Raw genomic sequence first — 20596 nt, forward strand, 5'->3', positions numbered from 1 at the left:
TACGATATTACAAAAATTAAATACCTCTCAAGAAAATCAAATATGATAAACATGCCATACTACAATTTACGTTATATATTTAAACTGCCAGAAATGCAATATTAGCGGTCGAAGCTTCGTGTAATGTTTTGTAACAACACCCGCCAAGTGTGATTTGAAACTATGCAAAACATTAAGTAAGCCGGCAGGCGAAAAGTTTTAATTCTACGATGTTTCTTTCTCAAATGAGAACGATTTTGTTGACCTCAATAAAGATCGACCCCGTAGCGAATAAAAAGAACTTTGTTTCCTTTCACATTATCATAAATTTATGTTAACCACTCATTCGATACAACATTTAATGTTTATTAATTCATGAAATGAAACATTTTGTCTTGGAAGCACCGTTTTGAAGTTATAAATATATAAATGGAAAACTCTCGAAAATTCTTTTTTTTTTTTTAAATGCCTTTTACTGGCCTATTAACCACGTAGGAGGTATTTCAGGACATTATTAGTCGGCAATATAGATAAATTTGATGATATATTTAAGTACTTTAAAAGCTTTCTTCCCATAATTTCAGTTTTGTAATGTAATATGTACATTAACTGCTCCACATTTTTAAAACAGTATTTGGCTACTGTTTTTATCTCTGAGCATACAGCATATGACATCGAGTCAGTGTATCAGTAATATATTTGGGTTTTCCTGTCACTCGCGCTAATATAATCACCAATTTAGTTACTAATCATTGTCCAAGTCGATTACTTAGAGATAGCTAAAGTTAGAACTATGGTATCGGCTGCACTCCGGCGATTGACAGTTACTTTAGTGTTGGCAACTGACGGAAATTAGTTGGAAGTTCTTAATCAACCATTACCTGCCTTTTTAGTTTTTCAACATGAACCAAGAAGAACTTAATTTCACCGTTTCGGTTCCTGGTAAGGTGATATTAATTGGTGAGCACAGCGTTGTCTACAAAAAAAGAGGTTTAGCTGCTTCAATAAGTAAAAGAACCTTTTTACATTTCCGGGAGCATAAAGAAGCCCATGAACAAATAACATTTACCTATAAGAGCTTATTAGAGAGAGTGGAGTGGGATTTCAAAAGTGTCTACAATGTTATAAATCTCAACAAACCACTTACCTGTGATATGAAAGATTTTTCATTGAGTACACCTGAATATTTTGATCATGATAAGTATGTTGAGTTGATTAAAGAGTTTGTTCTTCAAAAAGTTCCTGAAGATGGGCCCAAACAGAAGGCTATGTTAGGAACATTCTACGCTGTTTTGGGAATGTTGTGGTGTACTGATATAGATATCAGTCCATTCGATTTGGAAGTTTACTCTGATGTGGCATTAGGGGCAGGGACTGGTAGTAGTGCAGCATTCTCTGTCTGTATTGCTTCTGCTGTTTATAATTATATTAGATTAAAAGCATATCAAAAATTTGGCTCTGGTGAATTTAATGTGTCGAGTAATTCATTCAAAGCTCATACCATGGAATTAGCTCAGCATTATAATGGATTTTCCTTAAAGGTAATGTAGTCGTACTATACGTATTTATATTTATATTAATATAAACTTATATTAGTATAACTATATTACTATAGTTATACGTACGTATATCTTTTGGTTATATTCAGTGTTAGTTGTTATTAATCGTGTTTGTTATCAATTTTTTGGATTTTTATGTCTCAATTATTTAGTAATAATTTTAATAAGTTATTTTCCTTAATTTTGCACGATTATTTTATTTTGTTTATTATTGTTACACTTTTTTTTAATTTATTTTGTTTTTTCAATATTTGTATAAATTATTTGTAAGGTTCACAACCGTTACTACAACATGATAAAGGATTTGTATTTGCTTATACATGATGAGAAAATGGTCGACCACAGTTGGTTGTAACCTGACTGTATAAAATAATTCCTATGTGATTTAGGACACGGCCTGGGGTGCAGATAAGAAAAAGAATGTAAAGGAAATAGTTTGAACTATTTCTTGATGAAATAATTACCATTTATGCTGTGCCTCAACTGTACAGGATCTATTGTAAATTAATTTATCCTTTTTGAGTGAGTTAAAGTCAAAAGCTGTGATTTAATAAAAGAAGTAATTTTAATGGTGTGGGCTATAACTCACAAAAGAACATGCCCACCCACCGTGTGAAGAAGTACACACTTATAAACTGTTTCCATTTGTAATTTATAAATGTGTTATCATAAAAACAAATGTATAAGAGAAGAATGTGGAAGCCCTCCTCTGAGGATTCCATATTATTATCTTTCAGTTGCATGCCTTTAAAATTATTTTTACAGAAATTAAGATAACTATTCCGTGCTAAGGAAGATCACCTGTGCACTGGAATTGTTATCTAGCTCCTTAAAATATTTAATTAAGTCGGAGCGGCACTAGACTATTTCTATTTAGGCTAATCCAAAATAGAGAGACTTCTCTTCCATTCCTGTGACCCCAGACTTTCCATTCTTTACTTATATTTTTTAACAGGTTAATTTTAAGGGAAAATGTTGTATTATGAAGTTTTTCCAGAGTTTCACAGGTTAAGCAACAACGTGAAAATCATGTCAACTAAAATTAATTTACTGTTGGGATATGGTCTGGATGGCGTTCAAGAAAAGTACACAAAATAGTAGAAAAAGCTATTTATTTGTAACCAACATATCTTCCCACTTTGTAGAGCTGAATCGTTGTAGATGTAAAATCTCTTGACTTGACAACTTCCTGGATAAAATTAATATCCAAAGTATATTTTGGTACCCCTACTTAATTATCAGTTGTCTTTTTTTTTCTAGGCTATTACTTCACGAATTGCAAAAATATCTATGAAAAGAGTAATCAAACCTCTCCACGGTTTTTATTAGAAACTGAGGATAATGAGGATCTGATACTCCCTATTTTTTTATGATATAGGTGTGGTATTTCTCATATCATTAATGCTGTCCTTGTTTGAAAAATATTGTACTTTGTCATAAGTTATATCAATGATAATTCCATTGAGCTCTGTTGAATATAAAAAATATATTTGATCAAGGTCATTTTCTAATTAAAAAATTAAAATTTATTGTTTTGTTATTTTAATCCAAGGAAAACTTTTATTGCTTCTTTAGGAGCTGAATAGATTACCAATGGAGAATTAATTATCTATTATCCTACACAGTTGTTTTCTCAAAAAAATGATAAATGATCAAATCAATGAATTAGATATAAAATCTGTAATTATCAAAAAATATGTTGATAATCTACTCTAAGGACCAAAAATTATGATTACTATAAATTGTTTGAGGTTTTAAATAATGCACATTAAAAAAAATTCTGTAGCAAAACCAATCAATAACTTAAATAGATATTATTATAAATATATAAATGCTAGATATTAGTCGTAAGTTATTGATGAAAATAAAATTGAAATGTTTTGCCTAGAAGAGGAAAATGTGGTGACTTTTACTCATTTCTGTCATAACAATGTTGCATTGGATTCCCACAAAAAAAAAAAAAATACTCATAATTAATTGTATATACCAAAATCAATATACATTTAATACAAAAATCAATATTTTATAAGGAAAACATCTCAAAACTTAAATAATGGAATCAAACAGCATAGAATGAGTGTTAAGAACTCCTAAAATATTAAAGCCATATGAACACTACGTTGACTTTTTTCTGTGGTGATGGCAGGACTTTTATTTGACCCTCAACCATGGTTAGAATAGGGTGGCTCATTGTTGATAATCCATCCTCCCCCCTTCCATCTTATGTCAAAAATAACCTAATTAATAATAATAGGAAAGGAGTCATAAAAAAAAAAAAAAAAGCAGAAACTAGCAGGTGGCTGTGAAAAAAAAAAGAAAACAGTGTAAACAGTACAAACTGTTCAGAAAAATTATATAAATTAGGATCCAACTTCTTAATAACACTATGTCAAAATCAACTTTTAAAACATCAGAGAAGACAAGAAAAATGGGCAAGCTTTGACTCGTGTTCATGAGTTCATCTTATACTGATGAAGCAAAACAGTAAAATTTTGATTTGTCTGTAGAAGAAGATGTAATATGCATATTTTGCAATGAACTGTCATCTGATCCCAGATCCGCTGAACTATCAGTGATGGGAGCAGAAAAACTACCCTAGTTTGTGTTTACAGCAAATGAAACAGTATATAAGCTAAAATACTTAGAGTTATATTAAAATAATTAATAATTAAAAAATAAATAAATGTATTAAATTATTACTTGTATTATCTGAAATATTATTTTTAATTGTATATATGTATATATAGTTGACCGTAAAACCTGATATATAAGAATATGGTCAGGGTTGTGGTCAAAAGAGAAACAAAAATAGTTGTAAGCTATTTTTGTTTCTCTTTTGACTGCAACCCTGACCATCTTGTATATATTTTTAATTGTGTTTGTAGTTTATAAACTAAATTTATATTGAAATAAAAAAAAAATTTGTTTTTTCTCTAATGTTATAATATGATTCAAACTCATACTGAACAGAGCAATATAAACTTTTCTTTATTTTTTGTTAATAACTTTTTTTGAGAAAAAATTGATATTTTTTTTTACTTTGGAGGCAGGGGTCCATATTTCCCTCACCAAAATTCTACCACCCAATTTTTACTTTTTTTAATTAATAAGTAATGATACTTTGGTTCATAAAATCTAAATAAAACTGATGTTAAATTTACTTACAGATAATTTGCAAATCCATCCAGATCATACCAATAGGAGAGCTAGATTTTCTTAATACCAGTGTGTATTATTTCTTAATAGAAACAGTATAAGTACAATTTCATTCTTAATTTAAGTCTCCTGATGCTCAAAATTGTTTGTCAATTTCAGAAATTCACTCTTGTATTTATTATTTATTCTTAGTAAAGACATCCTAACACTGTGCGATGAGTATTCCTACATATTAACTAGTTTATGATCTATACATTTTTTTTCTCCGTTAACTTTTAATTAGATGAAGTTACTCATTAAGATATAATTTTTTTAGTTTATTTTTTTTCTTTTGTAGGATAAGGACATAGTGAATAAATGGGCATTTTGCTTGGAAAAAATTAATCATTCCACACCTTCGGGTATTGATAACTCTGTTTGTACCTATGGAAATGCCATTTTACTGAATGCTATTGGCGAAAAAGATGAAAAAAGTTCCATAGATTTTTTAGATAATCTTCCATCATTCCGAATCCTTTTAGTTAATTCAGGTTCTTAAATTTTATTAAACTTAAATTAATAAAAATTGGTTTATGAGCTTATATAAAACTAATTGGTGTTAGTTAAATCTGTTATCTTTCTTTTTATCTATGCTTACAGCCTTTTGTTTTTCCATTGCCTTAATATATGCTTGAAAAAATTAATTTACACATCCAATTTTTCAGCACAACAATGACTAAAACTAGTGTTATTTGTTTTGGATATATTATACATTATTAGGATATATTATACATTATTAGGATATAGGATACGTTATTAGGATATAGGATTCATTATTATGACAAGTAGTTGAAACTCATTACTTAATGTTCTTGAGATTTATTATTTTTTCAAGCACAGTATTTTTTTTAATAACATTGAAAATTAATTATTATGTTACCAATCATCACAAATCTAATTAATAAAATGAGCAGATGAAATATTTTTGGTACATATGAAATAACTTTTACTCTTACATCAGTTTTCTATTATTGAATTTTCTTTTTTTTGAGTATTGTGGTCCAAGGATTTCATTGAATGTAAATGTCTTACTTAAAAATATACATTCCTTTGTTGTATTGTCACATCCTTTCTTACAATTGATCTTTATCCTCTGTTTGAATACATTTTACTAATGACTTGTGCCTTGGCTCTGGTCCAGTTGTACAGGCCTTAAATTTATCCGAATATATAATTGTATATACTGATGTTATTCAGTGAATCTCTCCCATATTTTAATCCATTCTATAATTGGTCATATACTCATTTGGGCTCCTCTATTTGCGTAAAAAAGGCTAGACTGACAGTCATTGCTAAGAAAAATTAAAGAAATGTATTACTTGGTTTAAACCAAATATTATGTTTAATTGAACATGTAGGATGTCAACATAAACTAAATTGAAATTGTATTGCACACAAATAAAAAGTTATTTTTTTCTGTAATGCTATAAAATAACATTGAGTAACATAAACTTTTCTCAGTATTTTATTAAAATAATGTTGAAGGGACGAGTGAATGCATCAGTAGCGAAGGACGTTTTGAATAATGATATGTAGTAAATTTTAAATTATACGTATACATGACAATATTTCATTACAAAATAGATTATAAGATTCTAATTGCATACATATAAATAGAGAGAAAATTGTTGATAGTGTTAAATTAAATGTTGCAATTATTGGGTACAAGGTACATGAATATGGGGTAAACTTGAAACAGGGTACAAAACATATAGAATTGTGTTCTAAATGAAAGTTTTTTCACTTCATCTTATTAAAAAATAAACACAAACAACTTCCTTGGAAAGAAAATTCAGAGTAAAAAGTTTTTTTTTTTTTTAGAAAAATTAATTTTATTTTTACTTTAGAGGTGGGGTTCTTATTTCACTCGCCAAAAATCTACCACTCAAATTTGATTTCTTTTACTTAATATAATATTATGAACCTTTGGTACATAAAAACTAATAAATGACCTTCAATGTACTTACACTGTTAATTTGCGAATCCATCAAAACCATAAATTTATATTTGAAACCAATAGGAAAGCTACGTTTACTTAAAAACTGATTGGAATTTCGTATTACTACCTTTATACAAACACACATCCATACAAAGAATTATGCTGAATAAGTAAAATTTGATAATTGATGAAATATGTTTATGCTTACATTATAATGGTTCAAATATTTATGGGCTCCTTTCATTTGCTGCATAGTGCTAACAAAATGGCTGACTGTGTTATAAGATATTGAAAAATCACTTCCATACTGTGTTGGGGGAGCAGTGAAAATTTCAAAGTTATACAAAATAAAAGAATTATACACAATGAGGTACAAATTTTAAGAAAATAATTTTGTTTGATTATGTATTGACTATTATGAATTTTCATATTCTTCTTCTACCTTCTGTATACTATGCAAGCTTCCACTCATGAAAAATATAGTTTCATGAGTATAGTGGTATAATTAGATAACACAATCTTCTTGTTACATTAAATTAAAAACAGTAGGGTGTTAGTTGCTAACCTGTTGCACAAACAACCTTTATGTATCATAAGTAGTGCTAGCATAGCACTTGAAAAAATTTTAATTTCCTCATGTAATAAAATCTAATTCATCTGAAAAAATATAAAGCTTTTATTCACATTTATTATTTCATTGGTAATTACTTGAATGTTTTTATTTTATTTCATAATGCATGATGTGTAATAAGAAAATAAAAATAATTTGCTTGGTTGCAGTGGTGATGGTCATTTTTATATTTATATATTTTATCATTTTTCTTACAGGAAAAGATGTATAGGTGAATTAATAAAAAAAAAAAAATTAAATTATACATTTTATTTGACAATTATATTTATTATATTCTTCATTTACATTATTAATCTAAGTGTAATTTTACTTCTTAAGTAGTGAAGTTTTTCTTGAAATTCATAATGTGAGTTAACATGTATTGATTAGTATTAACTGAGAAGGATTTAAGTTGATATTAAAATCATTTCAGGTGTACCAAGATCAACTGCTGATATGGCTAAGAAAGTTTCTACATTACTTAAAATTTGTCCTGAAGCAACTCAATCCATCCTTGATTCGATGGATATAATTGCTATGAAATTTCTTGAACATGCTCAGGAAATAAAGAACGAAAGTGACAAAGCGGATGTTTTGCAGCATTACCGAAAGTTGGAGGTAAGTATAGCAGACTAACATCATTAATTGAACTATTTTAGTTTTTGTGCAATGGGTTAAATGGTATTAAAAAGTACTTATTTATTGTTTTCTGTAGCATAAATAATAATAAAAATGAATGAAAGGTGTGTGATGAATAAACAGGAAAATGAAATAGTCAAACAAAACTTTTGCCTGATTTTCTTCTATTCTTCTTCTCACATTATTCTGTGACCCTTTATAAGCAGAGGAGATTTCTTCTATTCTAAATAATGTAATTGCCCGGCTGAGATTTCTGTAAGGTTTCCATCCTCAAAGAGGCTTGGTGACTCAGAAAATCATAAGTTATATGTACCTATTGCAAACAGAAGCTAAAATTGGACTGGGCATCTGACTGTAAAATCTCGTGTAGTGGTTTTGGTCTGTTGATTTTGGTAATAATTGCAATTGAGTACCAACAGATATCTTGCCCATTTTTAGCCTCTGTTTCACCTATGCCAAGTAACAAAGTTATGGGGAATGCATTCACCATCGTCATTCATAAGTTAAAATGTCGTGTTTCCCACTAAACCAAGGTGCAAGACATCTTTTTGGGAGCAGCCTTTTTAATATCACTCCTTTTTTATGGCTGCCATTTTTGTTGTGGAAAAAGTTTTAAAACATAGTTTTTTTGTATACATCATTTGTGGTTTGACTGGATTCTGTGTCAGGAGATATGTAGGGAATGATTATTGGTGGTATTTGAATTAACTTATGAGTTGTTAGTCTCATTATTATTACCAAAATATATTAAAAAGACAATAATTTTTCTATGATTACCTATTTATTTAATTTCTTTTAACAAATTCAGGTTCTCATTGACCTTCAGCATGGACATTTGAGAACACTGGGAGTATCTCACCCCCGCCTAGAAGAAATATGCTTTATTACAAAACGAAGAGGACTACATTCCAAATTGACTGGTGCTGGAGGGGGCGGCAACGCCTTCACGCTCCTTCCTCCTGATGCAACTGAAGAGGATATAAAGGAGACTGTTCAAGACCTCAAGAGTAGTGGCTTTTTGGTCGACGACATTGTGCTAAATGGAGAAGGTCTCACCCTGGAATCAAACTAAATTATATCTTGTTTAATTTCACTACTGTGATATTAATTTTACAAGTGAAGTTCATAAATATATCTATATGTATTTATTCTAAATATTTTTCAATCCATCCAACCCTGGGTATAAAAAATTGTTTCTTTTCCTTGATCTTTTTTCTTTGGTATTTCTTTCTTCTGTTTTGTTGGCCAAATATATGTGATAAAAGCCTTCAACAACCAATAAACAGCTTCCAGTAAACTTAATAAACTTGCTCCCAAGAAAAGTCCTCCAATGCCACCTAAATTAACTGCAAGAATAAACAATATTATTAACATTGAACAAACATTTCTACTAGTATTTGTAAATTTATAATTAAATTGTTAATCATATACAGATGTATGATATATGTTCCATAGGTATATCATATCTTCCAAGGATCTACTATTTTTTAAAATTCAATGAAGTTCAAACCCAAACAAAGAGCCTCAGGTTTCCTCTTTTATTTGATCTCTTAGTTCTGGGTGCAATCCTGGTATTGTGATCTTCATAGGCTGATCATTTTGATCATGGTTGAACCCATGGGAAAATGAGAAGTGCCCGGATGAAGAATTTCCTTTCAATGAAATTGAGCATGAAGTGAATTCAACGGATTTAGATGATAATTATATATGACTATTTGTAGGGGGAGGGCCAATGTCAAAATAAATATATCTGAGCACAACTAAAATATTTTATTGGTTAAAAAAATATAAATTAAAATTGGATGAATAAATATATATGTAGGAGGTGGTTGGTGCTGCGGTAAAAAAAGAAACAAAAAATTAGTTGACAACTATTTATTTGCTTAAATTTTGCCCCACTCTACAGGGCTTCATCAGGGTTGTCGAGTTTAAAAATAGTGATTGAGAGTCAAAAACTCAGCAACCCTGATGAAGCCCTGCAGATTGTCAGCAAATAAATAGTTGTCAACAATTTTTTTTTTCCCTTTTTTGACCTCACCCCCGTCCATCTTCATCATATTTTGAAAAAAAAATACTTTAAATTTTTTAAATAAGTAAATGACAGATGGCACTTCTACAAAAAAAAATGGTAAAATTCTTTTTATAAATTATAGTATAGTGAACTTAAAAATATACATTAATGAAAAATAAAAAAAAAAACTTGTTACTTATTGGTTTCAAAAATAAAATCTTAGACAGTTTAAGCCTTGATATATATGTATTACAAATTAACAAATAGATATATATTGGAAAATTTGTAATTAGTAAAAAAACAAACAGATAAAATTGTTGAAGGATATTTTCAAATAAGTAATTTTCTTAATATTATAACAAACAGAATATTGTTTGTTATAAGTTAATCTTCCTTTTTTATGAAATTCATAAAAGTAGTTTATTTAGTTCCTTTATTTCTTCACTTGATTTGATTTCTTATGCTATCCATGGCCAAGAAGCCACAAAAAAAAAAGGCTTGTTACCTCAATAAGTGTTGAATCAATTTGTCAGGGATGGAGTTTTATCATATTTCAGTAGATTGGAAATGCAACTGATAATTGGAAGACACAATCAGTATTGGGATTAATTTCATCAAAATTATTGATAGATGTCTGACAACAAATGTTAAAGAACTCTTGGGCTGTTTGTAGCTGAGGGAGTTAAGGTGTTACCTTAACAAACTTGCTACTGTAGCATCGGTTCGAATCCGACCTGGGGGAGGAGGCCAACTTTTATTTTGTGGTAGTTCTACAGAATGAAAACAACTCTCTCATAATTATTTCAGAAATGCCCAGGCAGGGGTTGAAAAAATGTTAAAAACTCTTCTCGATATTGCTGTATAAGCTCAACCTAAATGGGGGAAAGAGTATTAAACCGAAACAATAATAATAATAAAAGATAACTTGTCATTGAATTATACAATTACATCTAAAACAAACCATTTTTATAATTTATAATTATTATAATTTCATTAAATATGACAGAAAGTGGTTAATAACAAAGATTCAGCAGAAGCAAAATTATTTTTGTTTTTAATAACAATAAATTAAAAATTATATGGCTCAACCATTATTATTATTTTAGAATAATATGTCTCCAGGTTAAGAAAGATAAATGAGCGTTCATATGGTTTTGTGTAATCTGAGGCAGTGGTTCCAGGAAATTTATAAATGTGTTAAAATAATTCCGAATCAACACAATTTTGATCTTTATTACCACAGATTTTCTTCAAATTTTGCACCCAAATTTTGGTATCCCAACCTTTCTTAGCTTTTGCTGGAAAGACAGATCACTTTATTTTTATTAAATAATAATGTACACCATTTTCCTACTTATACCATTAATTTACTTACCATTAGTTCCATTACAAGGGAATAAATGAAGTTAGTAGCATTAAACTCAACAGATTGATATAAATCTCAAAACTATATCATTGTATAGAATTGAAATCTTGAATATCACTAGTTATATTTTCATATGAATTCATTCATTTCATTTCAACCATTACAGAATTACAAAAATCTGCTCACTGAAACAAGGCTAGAATGGTCTGGTACATATCCACCTGAGAAGCATGCACAAGGTAAAGTTACTGTGCAAGAGGATGAAGTTCTTGTTGCACTCAGAAATGCCAAACGTGGAAAAGCTGCGGGACCTGGAGGTATTTCGATAGAGGTGTTGAAGGCAGAAGGAACAAGATTGTTAAAGGCTCTAACAAAGCTAATAAACCTCATATTGCAAGGGCAAGAGCTACCACAAGATCTTAAGACAGGATTTCTTACATCTATATACAAGAAAGGTGACAGGAATGAATGCTGAAATTATAGAGGTATCTGTGTCCAGAGTTCCATATCTAGGGTAATTGCAAGGATTCTGAAGGGTAAATTAGAAGAGGAGTTTGTTACCCCGAAGGAACAGTTTGGCTTCAGTGCAGCCATGTCTTGTATGGACAGCATATTTGTCCTAAGGCAGCTCATAGAAGAACGAATGGAGAAAGAAAGAGCTGTACTGATAGCTTTTATAGACCTAGAACAGGCTTATGACAGTTTACAAGGCATAAGATGTGGGAATTTCTTAAGAGTACAGGTATTAGTATTGCCATAATAAATGCAGTTCGGAGTCTGTACAGAGTGATGCATGACTCTTACTTGTCTACGCCTTTTTCTGCATCCAAGAATCTTAAGCAGAGATGCAGTATGTCCCCAACCCTGTTTAAGATTTATTTACAACATGTAAAGGAATGGAGCGCGCAATGGGAAGGAAAAGGTATTGACATCAACGTACATATGCTGTTCTCCCTTTTGTTTGCCGATGACCAAGCAGTGGTCATATAGTAGAGATGGCCTGGAAGAAGCGCTGAAGGCCCTGAAAAATGAATACAAATAATAATAAGTGGGGTCTACAAATAAATTTTGATAAGTCCGAATACCTGCCAGTAAACTGTAAAAAGGCACCGGACCTTCAGATTAATGGAAGTGTATGTAAGAAGATAGACTCCTTCAAATACCTGGGGTCGACAATAGATGGGAACAGTGATTCGGAACCAGAGGTTAGGAAGAGAGCTGATCTAGCAAGAAGGTTGACTAGAATGATGCACCCAGTCCTCTGGAACACGGTCATCTCAACGGACAACAAAAGGTGAATTTTTAGAAGTATTGTTGAGGCCTCACTTAACTACACCGCAGAAACTTGGACACTTAACCCAGGACTCTACTCCAAACTACAAGCGGCAGAGATGGATTTCTGGAGAAGATGCCTAGGGATAGAATCAGGAATGAGGATATTAGGAGGAGGCAGCAATGGTATGGGCACTCAGTAGATGCCAAAACATAGGTGGCTGAAGAGACTTCTACAATGGGAAGAACCCGGTGGAAGGACTGCGTGGAGGAGGACATGGCCAGTAGGGGACTTGAAGAGGAAAACTGGTGGGACAGAGAGAAGTGGAGGGACGGTCTGACTTAGCCAGGCAACCTATTGAGGTAAAAAAAACCTGTAAAAGTAAATAAGTAATCTCATTTGTTTCGTAGAGGTTAATGAAAATGCAGCTATGTCAGCTCATTTTATTATTAACTAATTCTAAACTCTTAAAATGAATGAAGATGGAAATTAGAAGATGGCAGATGCTTGCCCAGGATGAGTGAGAGTAAAGGGACATTATAAGAGAGGTGTTTGTTTGTAGAGTAGTGCCAATGAATAAAAAAAATGAAAATTTTCATATTTTTCTGAAGTTTTATTCCTGAAGAAAAAGTAAAAACTATAAGATACAATTATAAAAAAAAAAATATTTTGCAATAGATGTTTCTCACCTACAAGTTGTATGAAATTATAGCTCATTTCTCTTTGATATTTAACGACTCCTGTGTCCTTGTAGTAAATATCAACTTGCCCCTCATGTTTATTATTTCTTGATTTGGTATGTAGGTACAGATCTATGACAACTAATTCATAATGTCGTTCATTGCAAGTGGGAAGGCAGTGCGTACAATCTAACGAACTATTTTTTATTTCCTCAGTGACTTGAGAAGATGCACTTGGTGGACGATAAAATCTTAATTCTTCTACAAAAATATTTTATGTTAAAACTTTGCCAATACAACCAATATAGCTAAGTAAAATTGGTGACAATGATATGTATAGTTTCTATTACACACGTTAAATAATTTTAATTGCTTATAATAATTGAAGAAAATTACTGAAACTCAGTTTATTGAAACAAATTTTTGACAAATGACAAAAATAAAAAAGAACATATTAATAAAAAAATGAAATAATGTACTATATAAGTGGGATACTTAGCTCCTTAAGGGATAACATTGTTCAACTGATGTTAAAATTTTTGTGTTGTTCAGTGTGGCTTTGTATTCTTGCTGACTGCACCCTCCAACCAACCATCTTCTCACACAAAATGTTATCAACTGTATTAAGTAACTTACTGCCCTATCCTAACCAATAAATGTACTGAAATTAGTTTTTACAGATTTCCTTGATTATTTTACCCGACTAGCCACAACTAGGGTAAATATAAGTTCCAGTTCATTGTTAATATAAGTTTACTGATAACTGAATCTTAACTGTAAAACTGAAGTAAGGCTATACCAATAGTGTGTGTTGGTTATACTTTCTTGATAATATTGTTTATGAGCATGATAACATTGCGTATATTTCAAATGAATGAAAGGGAAGAAAACATCAAATGCGAGAATTTTCATAGAAGTAAACTAGTTACTTTTATTATTCATAAACAAAGTCTGAAGTATATATTTTGTTCATTGTTTACTATAATTACCTTTGTGTGCTGCTATACAAAGGAGTTCCGTTGCATTACATATTTTGTGGAAATCTGAAAATTCAAGATTAAATTGAAAAAAAAAAAAATTGCTTATTTCAGATGATTTACATTATTACTTGATTGAAAAAAAACAAACTCACATTTCATAATTATGTAATAAGGAAGGCATCCACATTTTTTAATAAGAAATGACATCCTACATTCAAAGAGACATGACCTTTGTGAGTAAATCGTTGTTATTAGTGATTTTGTAGAATCCTTAAAATAACAACCAGACACTGTGGAGGACATTTTTCTTATGTCATCTGAACTTTCTGTAACAGTTGCTTTGACTAAAATATTCATTTTTTCCAGTTTTATCGGAATTAATGTTCCCACTCCTGGTTCCGGGTATTCATTGGGATGGTGTATTTGGATCTGTTCATTGAATCAAAGAGATAACTCAAACACATAACTTATTATTCAAAGAATAATAATTTACTAAAATTTTTATTAAAACATAATTTAGATAAACTGGAAGAATGCTGATTGACCGTGTGTATCAATAAATGGAATTTGGTCTGGGTGCGGTCAATTAAAACTCAAATAGTAAATTGGTGTACTATTTTATTAGAGCCAAATAGAATAAATAAAAATAAAATAGTACACCAATTTACTATTTGAGTTTTAATTGACCGCACCCGGACCAAATTCCATTTATAATTTAGATAATTCTTCCAAAAAATATCTTTTCTAATGTGAGTGTACAGGTATCTCAGTATTTCTACACAACCATGTAAAAACATAAAGTTGTCAAACAAGAGTCCAACAATTGTATGAATAATCACACTAAACCAAAATAACAATGTCTTATAAAGATGGTCGATTGTACATGAACCAATCAGTTGACGGTCTGGATTGCAGTGAGGAAGACAACAATTAAAAAATAAATTTATCAACTGTTAATTAAGATTTGATGTTTTGAAACACATTACAGCTCTTCATTATTGCTGTTCGAAAAGTTTGAGATGTAACATCCGTATTAAAATATCAATAAATCATGAACCAGAAGTTCATCATCATTTTCAGGAAAAAGACAAGACAAATCCAAGATCTACAAGGTTTATAAAGAAAATAAATGATTATACTCAGAAAATGTGATGGAATCATAATTTAATCATCAAATAACTAAGCAATATTATACCAAATAAAATTAATGTTAAGTCAGATTTTATTTTTATTATGGTTTAAAGCACGGATCAAGAAAAAAAAATCAACATTACAATCAAATAAAAAATCAAACATCAACATTAAAATGAGAAGCTTAAAGCTTAAGATGAATAGATTCTATGAATTAATTATACTTAATGGATGGATCAATTCGCACTGTTTGGATGTCATAATTCTATCATTGCCAAATAATGCAGATCTAAGACCTGAAAATGACATGGTATGCCGGTTCATCCTCAGTGTTACAGAATCTGCACAGAGGTGATCCTATAAGATTAAGGTTGAAAATGTGTTTATTGAGTCTTAGAGACTAGTGTAAATTCTGTGATTTTCTTAAAGGTGCCTCTACATGTTTGCCAAACTAAGGCAAGAAGATTGAATTTATAGGTTGTGCAGTACCATTCTATGAATTTTTATCGTCTACTGCCTACTTTGCTCATATTTACGTTTCTTTTTCATTTCGCTTATCTTTATTTTGTTCATTTTTATAATGTAAATTGTATAATAAATAGTCGACAAAAGTCAAAAGGGCACACAAGTGTATGGATACTAATGTTTGTTGCTTCCTTTCATTTATATTTGTATAAATATGGGATTTGGGCAAGTGCCAGAGGTGTCGATCCAGCATAAGAGTGCCCCTGTCCAGTTAAGCAATGTTTCATTTTGGCCGCAATAGGATCCGTCCAGGAAGGTCGTAGAATATAACTGTCTTTTGTCTAGCCAGTAATAGTTTAACTTTTAATCCATAAGCTATCTTTATTTTACTTTTTTCATAGCTAAAGCTTACATGACACACTCCCTCCGGGGTAACAGGAATGATCTTGGAACCATTCCTAGCTAGCCCATCAACATGATTAGGAATGCCACAGTGTTATGTCAGATGATACTTTAATAAGCAATTAACTAAGTAAAGTAGTTCAAACATTTCTGAATTAGTTACTAAAAAGATGTGAAACATAGAATAGGACTTAACTGTATTCAATATGAATCTCAAGGTTCAATATTTTACAGAAGCTTTACAAAGAGCAACTTTTATCATATCATCGAAAGAAATTGTAAGCCATTACCATAGCTATAGCACTACTTCCAATGAGCTGTGGAACTGAGAAGTTTGAGGTTTTAAATATTATTCCAACCCCACTTCCAGGTCCAGTGCCACTTGTAGTCATCAGTTTGCAGTCCTTTGTCACTTTTATGTCTTTATCTTTGTAGACACTAAAAGTAAATGATGTCTTTTGTTATGTACTAATTTAAATAGATAAGAATCCAATAAATATAAATGAATTTATAGCCTAAAGTACAATTTAGTATAATCTTGGTAATCCAAAATAATTGGAGGGTGGGTGTTCAGATTAGAGAAAGCATTAGGGAAAATGGTGTAAACAAAATTAACAATATGAATTTACTTAACTATTTATATATTTTTTAACATATTTTATTTAAAATTGGAAAATTCCCAGTAATGCTACGTGCTGATATAATATGTTAAAATTATAAAATTGTTCACTTATAAGTGAAAAAAGGTATAAATAAAAATAAAAAACACTGTTTATATGGATTTATTTAAAACGTTATAAAAAAAAAAATTAACCAACAAAATTTGTATTACACATATTTCTACTAATAATTAAATTAGTTTTACTTAATTCCAAAAAAAATATATTATAACGCTTTCATTGAAATTAGATTACCCGATATCGAAACTGTGTAAAAATTTCTACTTCTGATTTTCGCAGTGATTACAGTAATTTGCCAATAGATCAGGAAGTTGAAAATTTTCTTTTATGCCAGTCCAGATTACCAAGATTACACTGCATATTTATACATAATAATATTTTATTTTTCAAATTTTTTTAACTCGTTTGTCTCCCCCTAATTAAAGAAATTTTTTATATAAAATTGTATTTATTACCTGCCATAAAATTGTAGTAATTTACTTCACTTTACTCCTTTTTCGATGTTATTAAAAGTATAAGAAGCTTTTGATAAATAAAAAAATCATAAATAGCCTGTTTTGTAAGAAATTTCTGTTGAGTGCATTAAATATAGTGATAATCGACTGGTTAAGCTGCCATAGGAGTCAACGATTGAAATGTGGAAGGAAGACTATCTAAGTAATGATAGAAAACCATTATTTAGAAGAGTAAGAATTAGCGGAGACTTATCTCTAGGGTTCACAACTAATATTAGTCTCAGGCAGGGTCTTGTTTTCGACATGGCATTGGAAAAGGCTGTGAGGAATACAAATGGAGGTGATCTTTTTAAATAGATCTACTCAGTTTCTTCCATATGCCAGCGATTTGGAACTGATAGCTAGGACATGGAGAAATGTATCCTAGGATTGTCGGCTGCAATAGGACTTGAATAGACAAAATATTGTATACGTCCACCTCACAATATGAGCAGGGGAATTGTACAAATGGATCCTTATAAATTTCAGAAGGTATGAGACTTTACGTACCTACAAGGTTAAGTCAATACTAATAGTTACAGCTATCCATTTGCAGGCAACCCATTAACTTATTTGTAGTTGAAACTGGTGCCCCATTTTAATAAAAAATAAAACAATCCCTCACTTTGGCTTTTAATGATTATATGCATATTGATGATGGTGATGGATGAGATGGTATGAATTATATGGAAAGAACCTGACTTCTCCATATCCCTCTATTTCCTCTCTCCTCTGGCTCCAGAATGTCTATTCTCTCATGATTTTTTCACTGAATAAGAGTGAAGAAAGAATGACTGCTTGTTGAAAAAAATGGCTCTCTCATGCCTCAAGTGTCTTATTCTCCCCACAGAGGGCGCTAGAAGAGGTAAAGTTTTACTGTTGGCCACATGGGGCGCTAGTAGTGCCTACATAATGGGAGCTCCTTATTCAGACTTTCAGTTTACCGAAACAGGTATTATAAGTAAAAAAGGCAAACTAAAATTTATCTCATACTTGGTAATCAACATATAAAACTTATCTTCTTTTCCTTATCATTCCCATCTGTAATTGATAAAATTACATATTTATAATAACAAAACAATAATTTACCATTTATTGTGTTTTTCTGATGTAAATGAATTAAAAGAATAACAAAATCCAATTTCTGATCTTTGAAGGGTGAAAAAAGAACAACAGTTTCTAGGAAATCCCTGCCAATAACATTTAAGAAATATTTCATCACAATCTGGAAGAGACTGAAAAAAACAACAAAATTAATTAATTTATTGTTTATTCATCTAGGACAAAATAGTAGAGATAAACTTCAAATTTTTATGATCAATTTTGTATATTAACTGGTTTTCTTATGATCTATTCTATTAACACACTATGAGTTTGAACTACACCCTCAAAGGGCTTCTGTTGCAGGAAAAATAATTTTAAAAATTTATTTCTTTGTTGTTACTTGTAACATCAATTCTGTTATATTTAAAGTTTTCAATTTTTTAAGTAATTCTCCACTTTCACGTAGATGTAAAGAGAGTCCATGATACAATGGATGTTGTAATCCACTCAGAGCCTTTAAGAAATTATATATTCTGACATCATTAAGTGTAGCATTATCCAGGTTCCTTAAAACAGAGAAATAAATAACTACAAAATGAATAAGTAAAAAAGTTTTGAAAAATCATTGAAAATAACCTCTTACTCAGTAAGATATTCCATTGCTTTGGACAAAACAATTTTTTCTTGAGGGCAGACACTTACTGCTGGAAAATAAACTGCATCAAGTGGATAGCTTGTTTCAACAACGGACATTACAATGGGAACAGATACATATCCAGTCCAAGAATCGTATAAAAAGTACATAGCTCCAATTAGGCAGATAGTAAAAAAGATGCTCCATATTAATCTAAAATGTTTTAAATTTCATAGCGTTAAATTATATTTAAGCTAAATTAGAGATAGGCATCTTTTTAATTACAAATTCTGAACTGCTGTTTATAACTTAAGATTTGTCTACCACTCAATATTCTAAAAGTTCTTAGAATCAAAAAATTAGAGGAAGAAAAGTAAATAATATTTTTTAAAATCGAAGGTTTACAAATCAAATGTTAGTCAGACTGTGACATCACACCCAGAACTCCTAACATCTAATTCCAGCAAAGTTAGAAATTCTTTTAATAAACAAATAAAGAACGTTTTGGGTTAAATTAAATCTATCCATACTTATTTAGTGACAGAAAAATAAAACTAGTATTAGGAAATTCAAAAAGGGATAAACCCAACTGAAAATTCTCCACTGATTATGAGGACAGCATCAACTAAAATATAACCCTTTTGTTCATATTAATTCAAATTATAAATAACCTTAACAACTAGCCATTCAATAAAGACAACAGCGTTGAAATAATTTTTATATAAGCCTCACTAAATTAAGGAAACATATTTAAGTAGAATGACAATCAATACACCCTGCAGCTGAAGAGGCCTTTAAAATTCGATATATTATCCAAAAAACTTAAGTTGATGCACTTTCTATTCAGCTATCATTTCAATCTAGTATAAGCATTATATAGGAAAAAAACATAAACATATTAACTCAGCTACATGTTATGAAAGTAAACACTGAAATTTTTATACAAGAAAGCATTGAAAATTCTTCCTTAGAACTTCAAAGTAGGTTATAAAAATACAAATTAACAATTACGTAAACTAATATGAATTAGTTTTATAGACCATAAGTTTAGTTTAAAATACATTATTTGTCTGAAATTTCAAAGCTCCCAAAATGAATAATTTTGTGAAGCACCTGGAAGTTTAATTTTTACTCACTAAATGCCTTTTTGATTATGTTTACAAAACAAACTTAAACCTTATTATTTTTAGTCAAAATAGTTTTGTTTTCTCATTTGCTTCATATCCAAAGAACTGGCATTTTGTATGCTCTCAATCAATAATTTATCCTTAATATTCCAAATACTCAACTCATAATTCGATGTTTTAAAAAAACACTATTTATTTATTTTATGGTAGGTAAGACATCAAATAACTAAGAAAATGCATTGAATATGTTTTTCTTTTCTTCTATTCAATTATTTACCATTTATCTTAATATTTCAGAAGAGTGGTTAAACATTATTCAACTACTGTGATTATCTGATAATAATTGAAATTTTTGTTTATTCAATTATTAATACAATAACTTATAAAG

At 30.1% G+C, this 20596-nt stretch overlaps 2 protein-coding genes and 1 long non-coding RNA gene across 3 annotated transcripts in view; 1 reads left to right on the plus strand and 2 right to left on the minus strand.

Annotated features, from left to right (window-relative positions):
- Mvk (Mevalonate kinase) lies at positions 1-9076 on the plus strand. The gene is made up of 4 exons (XM_014416757.2): positions 1-1520; positions 5032-5224; positions 7716-7900; positions 8730-9076. Exons 1-4 carry the CDS (start codon positions 882-884, stop codon positions 8991-8993), a joined length of 1281 nt encoding a protein of 426 aa, XP_014272243.1. The 5' UTR covers positions 1-881; the 3' UTR covers positions 8994-9076.
- On the minus strand, positions 5537-6957 carry LOC136795310 (uncharacterized). Its single transcript, XR_010842881.1, has 2 exons — positions 6881-6957; positions 5537-6025 (listed from the first exon to the last, which is right to left on the minus strand). It is a non-coding gene; the product is annotated as an uncharacterized lncRNA (long non-coding RNA).
- LOC106678315 (pickpocket protein 19) overlaps positions 8815-20596 on the minus strand; it is a 23004-nt gene continuing 11222 nt past the window's right edge. The window contains exons 3-10 of the mRNA XM_014416755.2: positions 19091-19294; positions 18848-19013; positions 18493-18638; positions 16520-16667; positions 14384-14660; positions 14241-14294; positions 13261-13512; positions 8815-9267 (exon numbers count right to left, since the gene is read on the minus strand). Of these exons, the coding sequence (XP_014272241.1) occupies positions 9083-9267; positions 13261-13512; positions 14241-14294; positions 14384-14660; positions 16520-16667; positions 18493-18638; positions 18848-19013; positions 19091-19294 (1432 nt within the window). The 3' untranslated portion in view covers positions 8815-9082. The remainder of the gene's footprint in view (positions 9268-13260; positions 13513-14240; positions 14295-14383; positions 14661-16519; positions 16668-18492; positions 18639-18847; positions 19014-19090; positions 19295-20596) is intronic.

This window comes from Halyomorpha halys, unplaced genomic scaffold, assembly GCF_000696795.3.
Source record: "Halyomorpha halys isolate HHAL.00 unplaced genomic scaffold, Hhal_1.1 Scaffold134.1, whole genome shotgun sequence".
Classification (NCBI taxonomy): Eukaryota; Metazoa; Arthropoda; class Insecta; order Hemiptera; family Pentatomidae; genus Halyomorpha; species Halyomorpha halys.

Bases quoted from the DNA above. Each gene is read 5' to 3' on its own strand.
- Mvk (XM_014416757.2), top strand. From the start codon at position 882: ATGAACCAAGAAGAACTTAATTTCACCGTTTCGGTTCCTGGTAAGGTG. The intron at 5,225-7,715 runs GTTCTTAAATTT...AAATCATTTCAG, and splicing joins AATCCTTTTAGTTAATTCAG to GTGTACCAAGATCAACTGCT. The intron at 7,901-8,729 runs GTAAGTATAGCA...TAACAAATTCAG, and splicing joins AGCATTACCGAAAGTTGGAG to GTTCTCATTGACCTTCAGCA.